Source organism: Phycodurus eques, chromosome 16 (assembly GCF_024500275.1).
Source record: "Phycodurus eques isolate BA_2022a chromosome 16, UOR_Pequ_1.1, whole genome shotgun sequence".
NCBI lineage: Eukaryota > Metazoa > Chordata > Actinopteri > Syngnathiformes > Syngnathidae > Phycodurus > Phycodurus eques.
This window is the reverse complement of record NC_084540.1, coordinates 20,686,820-20,703,049: the sequence shown is the minus strand read 5'-3', so window position 1 is coordinate 20,703,049 and position 16,230 is coordinate 20,686,820. Positions and strand designations below refer to the sequence as shown.

At 41.8% G+C, this 16,230-nt stretch overlaps 3 protein-coding genes across 6 annotated transcripts in view; 1 reads left to right on the top strand and 2 right to left on the bottom strand.

Moving 5' to 3' along the window:
• The window catches only part of rnf213a (ring finger protein 213a), a 36,427-nt gene extending 32,117 nt beyond the window's left edge, over window positions 1-4,310 (bottom strand). Inside the window, exons 1-7 of one of the 2 annotated variants that reach the window (XM_061700798.1) lie at window positions 4,217-4,310; window positions 2,797-2,903; window positions 2,065-2,339; window positions 1,866-1,987; window positions 1,612-1,773; window positions 397-599; window positions 30-316 (exon numbers count right to left, since the gene is read on the bottom strand). In XM_061700798.1, coding sequence (XP_061556782.1) covers window positions 30-316; window positions 397-599; window positions 1,612-1,773; window positions 1,866-1,987; window positions 2,065-2,339; window positions 2,797-2,896 — 1,149 coding nt within the window. In that variant the 5' untranslated portion in view covers window positions 2,897-2,903; window positions 4,217-4,310. The remainder of the gene's footprint in view (window positions 1-29; window positions 317-396; window positions 600-1,611; window positions 1,774-1,865; window positions 1,988-2,064; window positions 2,340-2,796; window positions 2,904-4,216) is intronic. The other variant, XM_061700799.1, reaches the window with a different exon arrangement.
• On the top strand, window positions 3,156-7,644 carry LOC133415018 (neuropeptide B-like). 3 transcript variants are annotated; one of them, XM_061700803.1, is made up of 3 exons: window positions 3,156-3,241; window positions 6,153-6,388; window positions 7,305-7,644. In XM_061700803.1, the coding sequence occupies exons 2-3, from the start codon at window positions 6,155-6,157 to the stop codon at window positions 7,431-7,433; spliced, it is 363 nt and encodes a 120-aa protein (XP_061556787.1). In that variant the 5' UTR covers window positions 3,156-3,241; window positions 6,153-6,154; the 3' UTR covers window positions 7,434-7,644. The 3 variants fall into 3 exon arrangements, with proteins under 3 accessions (XP_061556787.1, XP_061556786.1, XP_061556785.1); XM_061700802.1 differs by lacking the exon at window positions 3,156-3,241 and adding an exon at window positions 4,009-4,434; XM_061700801.1 differs by lacking the exon at window positions 3,156-3,241 and adding an exon at window positions 4,620-4,875.
• Window positions 6,268-15,993, bottom strand: LOC133415017 (guanine nucleotide-binding protein G(o) subunit alpha-like). The gene is made up of 11 exons (XM_061700800.1): window positions 15,955-15,993; window positions 15,332-15,467; window positions 15,160-15,251; window positions 14,273-14,365; window positions 13,865-14,025; window positions 12,789-12,917; window positions 10,603-10,732; window positions 10,465-10,536; window positions 9,253-9,340; window positions 7,983-8,178; window positions 6,268-6,350 (listed from the first exon to the last, which is right to left on the bottom strand). The coding sequence occupies exons 1-10, from the start codon at window positions 15,991-15,993 to the stop codon at window positions 7,991-7,993; spliced, it is 1,128 nt and encodes a 375-aa protein (XP_061556784.1). The 3' UTR covers window positions 6,268-6,350; window positions 7,983-7,990.
• Between the last annotated feature and the right edge of the window lie 237 nt (window positions 15,994-16,230).

Sequence of the window (16,230 nt, the reverse complement as noted above, 5' to 3'; positions counted from 1 at the left end):
ACTGATTTACGACAAAACTGAGAACTTACATTGTTCTCGTTGTAGCTAAAGGAGTCCCATTTCTTACGTGTTCCTTCGTAAATAGATGGGTTTGCATAGATCTGAAAGAACTGATTCAGCTGTTTTAGAAAACTTCTCAAATTGGTGTCAGTCCAGGTCCTGAGAAGATCAAATATTGTGTCCATCATTATTTTCCCTGCAATATCTCGGCCTTTAATCATTTGTTTCCCCTGGTCAGTCCAAAAGCTTGTGATGCGTCCTAAAATGGTCTTTGTTGGCTTAACACACACGATGTCATCATATTGATGCCAGTCCCCTTTAATAAAAACAACAACATATTATTGATGAGCACAGCAGTCTACATAACAGGCTAGGGTTAGTTAGGGCTGTTCATACCGTCTTCAATGAGGAGGCGAGGTTCGACAAACAAGCATCTGTTGGTTTTGGACTGATCACAATCCTGTTTGTAGATGTACTCAAACTTGTATTTTTTGTTCGCCTTCTTGTATACAACATATTTGTAAGGTATTGGCACAGACATAACCTCTTTGTTTGTCTCCAGACTGCCTTCGACCAAAAACCCATGCTCTTTGAGATTCCTGCACAAAAAGGAGACAAATGTCAATACATCCGGGCGAGCTGGAGCCTATCCCAGCTGACTCTGGGCAAGAGGCGGGGTACAACCTGAACTGGTCGCCAGCCAATCGCAAGGTACAAATAAACAAACAAACATCCGCACTCACATTCACACCTACGGGCAATGTAGAGTTTCCAATTAACCTACCATGCATGTTTTTGGGAAGTGGGAGGAAATCAGAGCACCTGGAGAAAAACCCACGCAGGCACGGGTAGAACATGCAAACTCCACACAGACGAGGCCGTAGTTGAACTCGCCAGCTCAGAATTGAATCCACCGTGCTGCCCCATGGGGTGCCCTGTTGTGGAAAACGGGCTACATACAGGAGCCAGATGAGGTGGCTCGGGCATCTGGTTAGGATGCCTCCCCACGGAGCGCTTTCAGACATGTCATTATTGCCGTCACTCTCTTTTTGAATCTTCACTGGCAAGTACACAGACTTTGAAATTAGTTACTGGGTGTCTGTATCTACAAGGTGTTTAAAGAATATGGGAGTCCGATTTCACAAACCCGCTGCAGTTTTTAGAAACCCGCGTAAAATGGGAGATTACTGTAATACCGACTGGTTAACTTCTGCTTATGCTTGAATGACAATTAAGAAGTAGTAATTAATTATCCATCAATTTTCAAGACCGCTTGTCCTCACTAGGGTTGTAACTGGAGCTAACTTCCGTGCGAGAGGTTGGGTACATCCTTGAGTGGTCGGCAGTCAATCTCATGGCAAAGACAAGCAACCGTTCACGCTCACATTCTCAGTCTTCAATTAACCGAACAGACTTTAACTTTAATCAGTGAGTGGAAGTTTTGACGCAGGCAACTTGGATTTGCCATGGTGGAGGATGTGGGCAAAATTTGCTTCACCACATCCTCTTTCAAAGAGGCATTGGCGATGTGGCGGACGGGCAGCGCGAAACCTGATCAAATCATTTTGAAAGGATCAATAATATTCAAGATCATGCTACATCCAGAAGTACCTGGTCACATTTAGCTGCAATGCATTGACATTCCATTCTGATAGAGGAGGTCCACCTCTGATGAAGATGGAATCTTCATCGAGGTCAAATTTGAAATCGTTTGAGAGGATGGCGTGGAAGTAAACAGTGAGTCTGTTTCGGGAAGCTATGTTCCTGCTCCTGCTTGAAATGCAAAGCCAAAAATTAAAAGCAGATCATTAAACACATTACTATTATTAATGTTCTCAACAGAAAACCATCTGAAAGAGATAAACCTTATGGGTGTTGGTTGGGGTGGAGTATCGTATTGCGCATGATAGTCTGCATCCGACTTTTGTGTCTGCATGTCTTCCACTGCATCGGAGTCCACACTGGAGCCTGAATCTGGAACAAGCATCTGCAAGGATACAAATACTCCTCTAGCAACAGGAATGCAATGTTTCATCCAAGCTGTTCATTTGCATAAAGTGTTACCTCAGATGGTGTTTGAGACCAAAAGATTCTTCCTTGGTCTGCAGTGCCAGACTGCTTCTGTTTCTGTTCCTGTTCCTTCTCATGTTTCTCTTGCTGTTCCTGATCCACATTGGCGTTCTGGTCCCGTAGAGGGTGCTCACAAGTGGCTTGTTCATCCTCACTATTTGACTTTTTAGACTCTGTGTTGCTGTTTTTGTCATCGGCGGAAATAATGCGCTTCTGTGTTGTAGCGGTAGAGTCTGTCAAATCTGGTACCAAGGAGTTTGGTTGATTTCCTTCATGCAGGTTAAAGAAGACAGCTTTTACATGAAAATACATGGAAATAATCAATGCAGCAAAAATAATGACAGGATTTTTGAATGGGTGACCAATACATTAGTTACATTATAAAAACCTCTTCACATTTGCCAACCCTTTTTCTGCCAAGTGACAGAACAAGAACATTCAACAACAACATTCATCAACAAGTCACTGAGTTACACTGGTGTGCAAATCCTCGTATGCGGCGTATGCAGCGAACACAAACACAAATATTCTCCCCATAATTATTTTTTTTGTTTGTTTAAATACTATTTTGGAATTGTAAGGTTGGCAAGTATGAAGCTTTTCTGGCATTAATTCAGGCCAGCATTTTATTTTCATATGAATATTCCAAGCATGGTAGGTGCATTGACATGATGGCCATCGTTCTCAAATTGTGCATATGCTGTCCGATGAGCAAATCTCCTTCACCTTGGCTGTTGGCAGACTGGACCGGCAACTTGACGCCACACTCGCTGCAGAACTTGGCTTTCTTGTTCAAACAAACGTAGCCACAGTCGGAGCACTGCATCGTCACACTGTTCAGGGTTATCCGCAGGGGGAGACAAAAAAACATTAATTAATTGACGTTGCAAGCGGGGACGAAAAGGTCCTCGCACCCCCGTTTTCACAGCGAATATTCAAAATGTTTATCGATCATTGACACCACCACCACCGTCAGCCCACATCAGCAGCTTGGCAATTTAGAGAAGTGTGGCAAACAGGCTCGCTCTTGTGGTATGCAAAAGATTCACTGAATTAAACACAAATGCAAACTAGAAAGGAACGTAACAGGCCGAGTTAGGGTGTGGCCTTAATCTTCGATGACTGACATCTGGACCCGCCGAGGCATGCAATTTGACGCTTATTTTATTAGGTAAAATTTCAATTTATTACGGCTCAAGTTTGCATACGTTTTGACAGAAGGCACGTTTTGCCAAGAGCGAGTGTCTATCTATATTTACGTCACCCGTCAAGAAGAAAATATTTACTTCTATTATTTGTGAAAGTTGATGCAAGTTAAAGATGGGGTGGCTGTTTCAAAGCTTTTTTTTGTAGCAGGAGAACTAAAGACTAAAGTCATTGTCATATGCTTTTTGTATAAGCGAAGGGGGGGGGGGGGGGGGGGGAATCTATTAAAAAATAGGATTTTGGGGGCTTTGGGTGGTAAAGACTACACACACCTGCCAAAATTGGTGAGTATCAGGACCATGAAAAAGGAGATTAATTCTTTCGGAAAAATCATCAGAAATGCAACACGGGCATTTCTTGTTTTCACTTTCGTTTTGAACAACGGAAAATGAGTCCACAAAAAAACAAAATCGTATTGAAAAGAGCTTAAAACATGGAGGCCACAATCAATACATTTGACTCGTAATAAACATTATCAGAACATCCGCAGCTCAAACTCCAGTCAGGCCAAAGTGGCCAAAATCGGAGACCAGATTTCAAGCACCGTAGTGCTACATCGCTTCGAAGAATACGATCATTAGCAGCGGCGACGAACAGCCAGGAAATGGAAATCCAACCTTCCATCAGTTTTCTGAGCCGCTTCTCCTCACGCGGGTTGCTGGCGTGCCTATCCCAGCTATCGTCTGGCAGGAGGCGGGTTACACCCTGAACTGCTTGCCAGCCATTGTTGCTCATTTCAAAACGTAACAACAACAAAAATAACGGTCACTCTACGTAATAGCACCGAACAGCAAACATCTCTTAAGAGTCCCGTTACAAGTTTCGCCACGCGGCACAATTTGCTCGACGACGTACTCGTTTTGGGGAACGCAGCGAAAATGACAAGCCGACATTCATTGCAAAATGAAGTTGAAATTCTGTCGTAGTGTGGAGTTCCTACCCAGTCAGGCAAAGGACTGAGACGTCCTCTGCCCTCCGCCGCTTGCAGTGGAATAAGCCGCGCCCGAGGACGACTTGGCAATTTTGTTTATCGTTTCACTTTCATTATCTCAGAAATGGGCTGATTGCTTATAACTCACCTTGGGGTTTTTCGTTTAACAAGAAATGCTGTAGTGAAAAGGCAAGCACCGTGTCACCAAATACCGAATTAAAGGACAGGTACTTTAAAATGTTTAGCATAATTCAGACTGTAAAGAGCTATTACAGTTACTTTGGTCTGCAGCCTTCATTTCCGAAAAAGAAACATTGTTTCTTCACTTTTATAAAAAAAGAAAAGATCAGTCCCAAGATATAACATCTTGTACATGCAGTTATGTTCATCCTCAGTTTCTCATCAAAAGTCGTGATGTTGAAAAATATATTCGTGTTTTCAACGGCTATTTTTTAACAATGCATGCTCTGTAATGTTCCTAAGTTGTGTAATAGGGGGGGGGGGGGCTCAGAACCAATAATAACAAATGTAATCACTTTTTTCACCTTACTCTTATTGACCACTACTGATGACGCAAACACATTTCCTAGTTGTAGCCAACGACTTTGAAATTTCCCTATCGACCAAAAACCCGCGTTACAAATCTCAAACGCTCCTCTAAAACAAAGGTAATTATTCCAATTTACAGGTATAAGAATGTAATTTTTTTTTTTCTGTGTGATGCGGCCAAACGTGATGTAAATTGATTGATTCACACACATTGTGCTGCCCTTTGCATGTGTTGTGCTTCCAAGCGTTAACGCTTATTTTATGAATTTTATCAACTACAAATCCTCAGCACTGTGATATAATTATTCCTTACATGTATTTTAACAACTCATAATTTCCTAATTTCTTTTTTTTTTTTTCTATGCATGTGTTTCTTGTGCCAGATTTTCTAACTTTGGAAAAATCTAATTAAAACTATATATTTTTTTATGGCGCCTGTTTGTGTTTAGCAACCTTTCAAATGATACCAACGTTTTGATTACATGATAAAGATTCATTTATGGGCGTTTGAAACTCAGATTTAACAAAAAAAAAAAAAGGTCACAACTAAAATCTTGATCCCCATTGTCTTAAACGTTGGCCGATGCATTTTCACCGGTTTTAAACTTTTTTGTTTTTTTCCCCCCAACTTTCTAAATGTTATTGCAGGAAACTGGTAATTATATTACTGGAGTAGTCTTTAAACCTCTCTGATAAAACTGGTCTCCTTTAAAATAATAGACATTTTACACACACACTGCATACATCATGAGAATTTGAATAACAGATTTTATATCTAACCTTTTTCACCTTTTGGCATATATTACAATAGTTTGGCTTAAAGTTAAAAAAAACACATTTTCATATTAAATATATCAAAGTTTACGCCTGTGCGAGAAGCAAACGGTTTAAAAAAAAGATTTAACACAAACCCTCCCTTTGCCTGCTCCTCTGCTCACACAGCTAATGCTAATAATGCGCTAGCTAGCGCCCAGAAAGCTAACATTAGCCTCCTGGCTAATTAGTACGACCTAATATTTATGACAATTTAAGAAACAACAACACCTCATCATGTACTCTGGATTTTTACTGTCATTACATTACCGGTTTCTGTATATTAAAACTTGAATGTGACAAATTATTGTACACCGAGTGACAACACAACTGGAAAACAGGCGGGGTGCGACAGCGGTGTCAACGTAGTGCATTCACGGACTGGTAGCAGTCGTCGTCGTCCGGTCACCGCCAGTTAAGATTGGTTGGGGTTTGTGGGGGGGGGGGGTCTAAATAAATGCACTTACGTCACATGAGAACGATTATAGAGTGTCTATAAGAACTGAGAAAACTGGTGAAAGGTGCACACAATCGCTGACGACGAGGTCCACTCCATTGTTTTAAACCTCCACGTTCAACACAGACATGCCGGCTAAACTGCTGCTGCCCATCGCGGTGCTCTCCGCTCTGGTGCTCTGCATCCCCACCGAGGCGTGGTACAAGCAGGCGGCCGGTCCAAGCTACCACTCGGTGGGCAGGGCGTCCGGCTTGCTGTCGGGTATCCGGGGGTCACCATACGTCCGCAGAGGAGTTGACGCGGAGCCGTCACAAAGTTTGTTTCCTGCAACGGAAGCGCTGCGTTTTAGCCTGAAGACAATGGTCAGTGTTTTATTGACTTTTATGAAACAAAGAAAATGGTGTGTGTGTGTGTACAATCGTTCAATTAATCGATCAGTCTGATTAAAAAGCAGGACATTCTTTCAGATCGACAGTGCAGGAAATGCACAAATTGATGATTCAGCTTTGGGCCGTAATGTGTCACAAAACGGGCAAAAGTGTTGAGCATTGTTTTCACAAAGTAAAAGCAGATGTTTACAAATGTCTCAATTTGACTAAATACAACTATCATCAGTCTTCGTTCATGGAGGACGACAGAAAATGTGAGAATATTTGGTTTTGAGAAACTGACATTCTGAGGATTTGGACAATTTAAAGTTCATGTCTCTAAACGATTATCCAAATGTGAAATAAATTGATAGATTAGTTGTTGATTAATTAAGCACCTCTAATATATATATATATTTATACACACACACATAATAGTGATATATTTTGTTCAGCACAGACACTAATGATGAACTTGGTGTTTAACAAAGCCTTTGATAATAAAACTAGCGTTTTGTGAGATAATCTCATTTATGAATTAAAGTTCTGTGCTCAACTCAAGTTTGCACATTCTCCCCTGGCTGACTTCAGCTTCCTGCCGCATTGCAAAAATAACATTAAGCTCATCGATATGCTTGGCAAATAAAGAGGATTATGTTTCTAATTGAAGACTAAATTCTCCATAGGTGTTTTATGATTGACCAACGACCAATCCAGGGCGTACCCCGCCTCTCACCCAAAGTCAGTCGGGATTTATCACATTTACACGGCATCTTTTATGGTGATTGCATTTTTAAAGTTTGTAGGAATGATTTGGTAAAACCATAGCGCTGAGATACAATGTAGTACACTATCCATGCAACAGATCTTTACTGTATACACTAAAATGCATTATTATTCTGTTCTACAGCCCACCTGTATAAGACACATTGCAGCAAACCCATTAAGTTGTCAACTCTTCCCCGGAGACAAGACGACGTTCAAGTGCAAAGCGGACATTTTCCTCTCTCTGGACTTGGCAGACTGTGTGGAGGACTGAGCTGCTGAGCTCAGATTTTCTGGCTCAATTTTATGCTGTAGAAATGTATTTCTGTGTGTACATATTTGTTTTAATCAGTAAACTGTATAATCTATGTTCTGTCTTAAAAACGAAATTCCCCCAAGCAGAAATTTGGTTTACCATCTTAAACTGTTGCCACTATAAAACCTTATGTTCCTAAATTACAGCCAAAGTAAAATAAAGTAAAACTCCTCTCCTCCTTTCACCTCGTGGTATTTTATAGGCGTCAATGGGCTAGAGCAGCCAAGTGTCGTACTCGTACCGCTAGTGGTAAGCGAAAATCATTGCCTGTGAACAGCGTGATGATTCACAAAATTCATTCAACCTTTGCCCCAATAAAAATAGACAATTTCGGGGGGATCCCTGCTTTAGATGCACACTGAGGTTAAGGTTCGAGATTTGCTAATGTTATACACATGAAGGGGTTTGACTTTTAAGGTATGTATTCAACTTTCAGCGAATGGGGGGAAAAGGTCTTAACAAATATTTTATTTAAAATGATATACAAACAAGTGTGATTTAAAATACTTCAGCGGTTAGAGGAGCCGAGCGTTTGTGAGGTTCTGCTTCATAATCTGCTCCATGGCAACCTGAAAGACCACCCGGACGTTGGCGGTGTCCGTGGCTGTGGTGAAGTGGTGAAATAAGGGCCGATCGCCCCCGCCGCACGTCGAGAACATGGCGGTGACGTGGCGAGCTGCGGCGTCCACGTCGGCGTCCGCTCCTGGAGGGAGGCGAAGACGGAAGAAAGAAGCAGTGGAATTGCACAACTCAACAAATAGGGTAAGACATCAAATAAACAAAAAGTCTATTAATCATGGTCATATTTTTTTATCATCTCAAAAACCTGGCCTTTAAACAGGGGTGTCTTGAGTTTTTCTATCCACTGTACATCCCAAGAGCTCAGTTTAGCCAGCTTCTGCACATGGCTTTTTGCAACACTTATTGCAAAAGAAAGAGCAGACTCATCAACAGTGGCAAGAAGAACATGAGAAGAAGAAGGGGAATATGGTTAAATTAATCAAGTGCCATTAATTTCCCCTCTGGGCTCTGATGGGTGAAACACTTTCATGTCAAAAACAAAAAGGTACACAGTGCTGCAATGTCAGTTAAGAATGTGAAAATCTTACTTCCAACTTTGCGTGTACAGTTGAAAAGGTTTTAAGGTGTCAGTCGGACCCTTGAACAGATCATTTCCCATTTCAATTAAATCGAATTGGGGGGGGACGGTATCAAAAATCCAAGTACAGGAAGTCCTCGAGTTACGACGTCGCGACTTTACGACGCCCGTGCCTCGTCCGCCATTTTGTCCCCAGCACCATAGTGGCCAGTAGAACCTGCTCATGCTTCCTCAGCAATAGCTCTCACAGCCTCCCCTCCTTCTTCTCCACCCACCTCTCAGCAGTAATGGTAAGTACAGCATCTTATCTTTTGATTTTAATGTATTTTAGTTTCTTTATACGAAGTATTTCGACGTAAATTTCGACTTTAACGGTGAAATTCGACTTACGCGGAAATTCGGGTTATGTCGCCAGCGTAGGAACGGAACTCGTTCGTAAATCGAGGACTTACTGTAATTCGTAGGTCAACCAACATCCAGCCCCAGATTAAACTAAATGTCAGCAGAAGCCCAAGAATCAAAAAGAAACGCATGATTGTAGACGCCCACGTTGTATTCCACCGGCTGTGACTTACACGTTTTTTGGGATGGATTAAAACAGCACGACAATGGTTTACAAAATGGGACAATTATTGAATTCCCTCCTGGGAATAGATCAGACAGCCTCTTGAAGCATACCTTTAAAAGTGGAAACGTACAATCTCAGATGTCTTCCGGAGTGGAGGATCTTCTCCTGGAAAAGGTCAGTTTTGTTCATGAACAGAATCTGTAAGATGAAAGGTGGAAAGGGTTCAACTTAAACACAATGGTATATATTCACTGGAGTCTCCAGAATGCAAACATATTAGCCACGCTTGAGCGTAACGGTCAAAGGTGTACAATGGAACCTCTAAAGTGGAACACCCCAAAAGTGGCACTCTCCAGAACATATATGTCAAACTTTCCCAAATTTGGCCCACGATGTAATTCTATTTGGCCCGTAAGACCATATCAAATGTGTAATAGATCTGGCCCGCCAGTATATAGCACATGCGCCACTAATATTACAAATCCCTGAATGCTTTGCTAGTGTGTTGGCCCATCAGTCTAGACCGCCCCTTCCCTTTCTGTTGCAGTCGTTAGCAACTATGCTACCGGTCTCCTCGAGCAAATTTGCACTTCCCCTTCCCAAAAATGGCCAAACGAAAGCTGGAAACCGGTTAACTTCCAAGACAGGTGGGAGGCAGATTATCTGTTCACGAAAGTAAAAGACAGACCTGTTTGTCGTGTGCGGAGCAACACGGCTGCAACAAAGAATATAACAATTGAATTAGTGTTTTTTTTAATGCCCTTTACCAATTCCTAGGCAGGGACTGTTAATAGTTTTAGATTTGAATTTTTATTGAAGGACATTCTTATTTGTTGGGTTGTTTTGTTGTTGGCCTTTGAAAAAAGATTTACATAAAAAAGAAAGGTAGTTAGAGATGGATAAATACAAGATAGAAACAGAAGAATTCATGTTATCTATTTCACTACAAAAACAACAAACAAATACCACTGATGTCTCTTATCGCAAATTTGATTTCTCATGTTTATAATATTAAAGTTTGTTTATTCCAGATTCAGTGTTTAAGCAAAATTTATGGTTTTTGTCATACGATAAACTTTGACACTACATTTCTACAGAAAAGGGAAACGTATATCATTTATAACACAAATTTATAATGCACAATACTATAGAGTGCTATTTTCCCTAAAAATCGTACATTTTGTGTTGCATTTTGAGAGGCCTAGAACAGATTAGTCATTTGCATACATTTTAATGGGGAAAGATGATTTGAGATGCGAGTGTGGTCATGGAACTAATTCAACTCGTCAGTCAAGGCACTGTACGCTTAAAAGCCAACCTACCACTGAGGTGCTCTTGAAGATCGAGTTGGTGCAGATCGACGCGAAAAGTTCACGACTTTCCTGCAGCCGATTCTAGAGAGTTTCCAGACATGGAAGTCAGTTAGCGCTGGTCAACATTCAGCTCACATCGTAACATACCACTTTTGGGTCTTCGGGGAGCGACATATCGTAACTGCTCAGAGCCACAACGAACAACAAGGCTTGGATGCCGTCAAAACAGCGCAGCCATTTCCTTCGCTCGCTCCGCTGGCCGCCGACATCGAACAACCTGTCGACAGGCAAACGTGATTATACCGCAGAAATGGCAATTGCACGGAATTCATTAGGAGTCCTGAATGACAGACCACAATTTCTGAAGTTACAGAAATTAAAAACACGACAATGGACTGACATAAAATGTTCCAATAATACACTGAAACTTTGGATTTCCAGTCGAAGAAGTTCGCTTGGTTAACGATCGTGAACATTTGAAATAAAAAAATGTAAAAATTACAGCAGAAGCTCCAAAGTCAAAAACAAGAAGTCCAGCCTACATATTATTGTCAATATGTTAAGAGTAAAGAGTGGCGTCTTGTCTTGTATTCTTTTTCATAAACCTGTCTATTAAATATTTGAACTCAGACGTGTACTATGCCTGTATTGAGAATTACTGTAAACTGTTGTGCTAAAAAAAAAAAAAAAACATGTCCCAAGAATCATTTAACTCATTATAACGCAGACCTCACCGTAAAACTTCAAGGTCTCTCAAACTAGGCCAAGTCCGACTCCTTTTGGGTGGGCTCCGCAACGGAAAGGAATTCGGGCGGACTTGCATAGCAGGTTGCCGCATTAGATAAGAGTCAAATCAGCCTGTGTGGTTATCAATAGTTACAGGGCAACAATTGTACAGGAAACTGAAGGGGCCAGTCAGAGGACTCGCCTAAACAAGTGGTTTTAAGAGGATGTGTTTTGAACACACAACATGACACCAGCAGTGTACATAAACTTCACTTAGATAACTGGTCATAATGATGACACAATTGAGAAAATGACTTCGACTGAATAGTCAAATAAGGGAAAGGGGACTGTCCATAAAAGACATCATACTGTGGACATAAACTCATGCTTTCTCACTCAGGTTCATCTTAGCCATTCCCCCCCCCCCAACACCAAAGGACTATGAGACTGGAGAACTTTTCTGTACGAGAAAACTTTGAAAACTCCTGGTACTGGAAGACATACAATTTTCTGGCACCAGAAAACTTGGCCTATTTTTAATTGGGCTGAAAGTCTCGTGCTAAGATGTTGGTGATTGGGGCAGAGCGGGACTGATTCAAGCTGGACCCTCACTCTGTCATGTTACGCCTCAACTTTACCAGCCCTGAAAAACTCACTCTGTACAAATTCCACAAAGAGACTTTCGTAGGAGTTCATGAAACTTCCATTTGTCTTGCTTGTGTCACCCACGTTTGAGGCAGGACTTGCTCTTCTCTGCCAATGTGGCTGTGTAATCGATATCGACGTGCGGCCAAAAGGAAAATCATTTCAAATATGATGTAGCACTTAGCGGCACCGAGGGCCTTGGTGACACAGGTAATGAGTCTCCGTCGGGGTCAGAGCGTGTTTGTGATTGCGCCGACGCGTTTATCCGACGCGGTCGAGCGTCAGCTCCGATAAGCGTAGAGACAAATGATGAGTCTCGACGATGACATGTGACAGCAGCGGAACAGAGGAGGACCACTCGTGAGAGAGATCAGTCGGTCAGAAGAACGCAATGTTCATTGTTGTCAATGCACCACAAAGTACATGGGGCAAATTGAGAGTGAAAGGTGTATTAAAGTGAGAACCTGAACAATAATGTTGGTTCAGTTTATCTTAGTGTTAGTGGAGGTTAAGGAGAGTCTTCACCACGTGGATGTACACGCACACATCAGAAGCATTTTTCTTTTCTTTTCGGTAAGCCATTAAGATGAGTTTGAAATTATACTTAAGTGTTTTGGGTGATAGTAGTATATTTATGGTTACGTGTTAATATTTATTATAAATATTTGGGGGCTGAGTCAACTACTCCGCAGGGCTTGGTCCCTATTCCCTGCCAACAGACGCATACTGTTTCAGTAGAGGTCCAGGGTGTACATCGCCACTCAAGAAAAATAGATGAAGGGATGAAATAAGAGGCAAATATTTCCACTGTGGCTTGAATGTGCATAAAGTTTTCAATACCATCGTGTGTAATAAGGAATAATTCCAATCGTGAGTCATGTTGAAATTGCCAGCGGTTGTTGTTTGCACGTCGTCTTCAAACCAACAATGGAGCGGTATATTGTACATTGCAGAGGTCTTACCGGAACATCATGTCATCCAGTTGGAACTGCGTCTCGATGATTCCGCAAGTCCTCACTCTCACTCGGAGAACATCTCGCTCAGTGGGGGTGTAATTGGGGGCGATGATTCGACCCATGTTCTCGAAGAAACTGAAGCGGGAAAGCATCATGATCACATTTTGTGATTTATGTCATGTTCAAGAAGGTCATAGGTGACATTTTCATTGCTTGTTCACAGTGCCTGCCTAACCCAGTTGTGAAATTGTCCACCCAAGTCAAGTTTTTGTGAATGATTTTTTTGGGGTCCCTTTTTTGGCCCTATTGTTAAGTCACAGTCGGGGTAATTTGAATATACCGTACAATGACTTGGTAGCTACCTGGGCAAAGATTCGCCATTTCCTTTTTTTCATACACAGAAACCACTGTCATGTCAAAGCAGAGGTTAAGTGTTGTTTGAGTCACAGATTATCAGCGTTATCGGCGCTGGCTTCCAAAGCCTTACACGTATTGGCAGACCCTGCAGTGGAAGCGGACAGAGTGAGCAGCGGCTCATTTGCATGGGCAAAAAAGAACAATCCCTAAAAGCGGCTGCCCAGAGAGACTGATCAAGTGTGCCTGGGATTTGTGACTGAAGACGCACAGGAACTGTTTGAATTTGTGGCAAAATGGCATGTCAACGTGTGTGCTGTAATTCAAGTAGAACAAAAAATATCACTGCATCTGTTTTTTTTAGAACCTCATGGGTCCCCAGTTAATGAAGGTCCCAACGTACAAGGTCTTGAGTGCAAAGCAGGTAAGAAATAAGTTGCTTTGTACAAACCACATTAAACAGCCATATCATTAGGATGAGGGTCCCGCTGTGGATGATTGTAGAAGTAAAACTAGAGACCTAAACTCCACTTGAGACAATTAACCAGGTTGTTGTTAACAGTCGTTTGGGCGATGTAGTTCTCTTACTGCGTGTCACCTACAAGCAATGAGCACATCTGGTGGAGCCATTTAAAATAGTTCCTCTTTGGTCAATCACCTCACCCAGTAGCGTTAAGTAACGTGTGCTTTTTTTGTTTTTAATCAATAAACCACGCCACTGTACTCACTAGAGGGCAGAGTCGTTGAGCTCAAACTCGTAACCTCTGGCTGCGGCAGCTCGCACCCCCTGGTCGGCCCACAGCGCACAGAAAGCATGAGCCACAAAGGGAAGCAGCTCCTGGTCGTCCCCCAAACAGCGGCCGCACGACAGGATGGCGCGGGCGTGAATCTAAATCAGATGACCCACTTCAGACTTGTTTATGATCCGTGAGATGATCGAAAGCTACGCCAGATAAACTCTGGCATCTAATGTTAAATGAAAGGAATGCAAGCAAACAGCACCTTTGTTTGACCTTTGACACATACTTGTTCCAGAATACCTTTTGTGAACTCCAAGTTGCTTGACTTTTTGAGGGCGTTCAACTTTGGGAGGGTCTATTTGGTTTCATTTGACAAAGTAAGATCAAAATACACACCTTGTTCTTCTTGTTGGCCAGGTTTATCCTCAGCATCCCCATTCCTCGGAGGACAAACTTCATGGAAGTGAGGAGGTTGTCGAGGACTGCAGGCTTCAACGGCACACAACGACATCATGATTCAAAGAAGAAAAAGCAGCAATGAACAGGGCCCCTTCATACGCCAGCTTCCGACCGGGGCTCATTTGGCCGAATTGAAAAGTAGGAGTTCGTCAAAGTACGACCCTGGAATTCCTGAAAAGGCTGCTTCAAACCAAAATGGCCAACTCCCTGTTCAATTTAAGGCATGCGTCCCTGAGACTTTTGAGTGCGCCCTGTTATAATAGACTAAATCCAACTAATGAAACTGTGTCAAAAACGACGCGCTAGGGTGTTCTACCCAGCCTGCAGGATGAATTTGAAGGTGAAAAAATATGTAGGACATAATAAAAACGTACTGTAGATATTTTTTTAAATGCAAGTTTGTTATAAAGCTCACGTTCTTCAACATTTAAAATAGTCAGGTACGTTATGTTTTGAGAATTACTATGCATATAAAACCAAAATAATTCCTAGAGGCTTCGTAAATTGATTTAATTTTAAAGCGAAATGGGACTAATAAAGCTCAACTTATATCATTTAGTTCCAAATATCTGCAACTTAAGGTTTTGTGCCTTCACATACGATCACTGCGATCAGCTGTAATCAATAATGCTAATCAATAAACTGAAGCAAATTGCATGTTTATACACTGAAACAATGGAGGGAAACACCAACTTCTTGTTATTGATATGAATGATGCACAGAATTCTACTCAAGATCAAATTCGGATTCATGTGACACCTGAACTACAAGGAGTCTGACACCCCGTGTACTGCCAACAGGATTACAATAGGATTTGCTGGCACCTTGAAGCTGGTGAGCTCTTGTTTGGAGAAGCCATGACTGTGGATGATCTTGATCTGCTTGATCAAAGTGCTCTTTCCACTCTCCGCAGGTCCTAAAACACAAGAAAGTACTGAAAAACTGTCCACCACCACATCATGTCATATTTCCACAAACATCACACCACGATCTTACCAAGCATGAGGACCTTGACCACGTTGATCTCATTCCGGGTCTGCTCGGACAGGTCTTGCTCTATTTTGGAGTTCTGCAGTTTGGCCTTTTTGCTTTCTTCGGTGACATCTTGGCGAAGGCATACTCCCATGCACATCTCAGGAGATATTTATCATGTTTTCATGCATCAAACACAGAGGACTGCTAGACTAAAAAAAAACTCAATTGTAGTTCTCAGGGGTAAAAGACTGTGAATAGCCAGGTCAGATTTCAGTTACCACGAATTATTAAATATCAACCTGCAGCTACTTTTAATAATTTGTCACACTGGAGTTGCGTTGAATCACCATCCTATTTGATTCACTTTTAGAGTTTTACGTCGAATGTTCTTGGCAGCCATTTTGTTGCTCCACATGACACATTTAGGTTGTTGTTTTTTTGCCTCAGTTGTTTGATTCATTTGGCTTCTGTACGAGTTTGTCTACCAAAAAAAAAAAGTTTTTGCCAACTAACCCAAACAATTTGTTGCAGACGTATTTGTTTGTGTGGAGGGGCTGCTTACCCGAAAGCGGCATACTCCATTCAGATACATTTCGGGAGATTTACATCAAAAGAAAGCACATACTTGAATTTTTTTGGAGTACCTGCAGCGGGGCTGGCAGAATATTCAAACAACAAAACATGGCTTAAGGGCTCCGGGCGTTCCGTCGTGTTCTTGAATCTTGAATTTACGGTCCAAAAACCGCAAACCTGAAACAAAGTGTTTTGTTTTTTCCACCCTTGTAAAAAAAAAAATAAAAAAAAAAAAAATAATAAACTAAAACGATGACGTACCAGCTAATTTGGTATAAATGGAGGCACAGCTGTGCGCGGGACCGTAATTGCCGTAAAGCTGAATGTTATGTTGCAAAACAAAAATA

Coding starts and splice junctions, on each gene's coding strand:
- LOC133415018 (XM_061700803.1), top strand. CDS start 6,155: ATGCCGGCTAAACTGCTGCTGCCCATCGCGGTGCTCTCCGCTCTGGTG. Junction 6,389..7,304: donor GTTTTAGCCTGAAGACAATG/GTCAGTGTTTTA, acceptor TCTGTTCTACAG/CCCACCTGTATAAGACACAT.
- LOC133415017 (XM_061700800.1), bottom strand. CDS start 15,993: ATGTTTTGTTGTTTGAATATTCTGCCAGCCCCGCTGCAG. Junction 15,468..15,954: donor TTCTGCCAGCCCCGCTGCAG/GTACTCCAAAAA, acceptor ATATCTCCTGAG/ATGTGCATGGGAGTATGCCT. Junction 8,179..9,252: donor GTACGTTTCCACTTTTAAAG/GTATGCTTCAAG, acceptor GCCTCCCTCCAG/GAGCGGACGCCGACGTGGAC.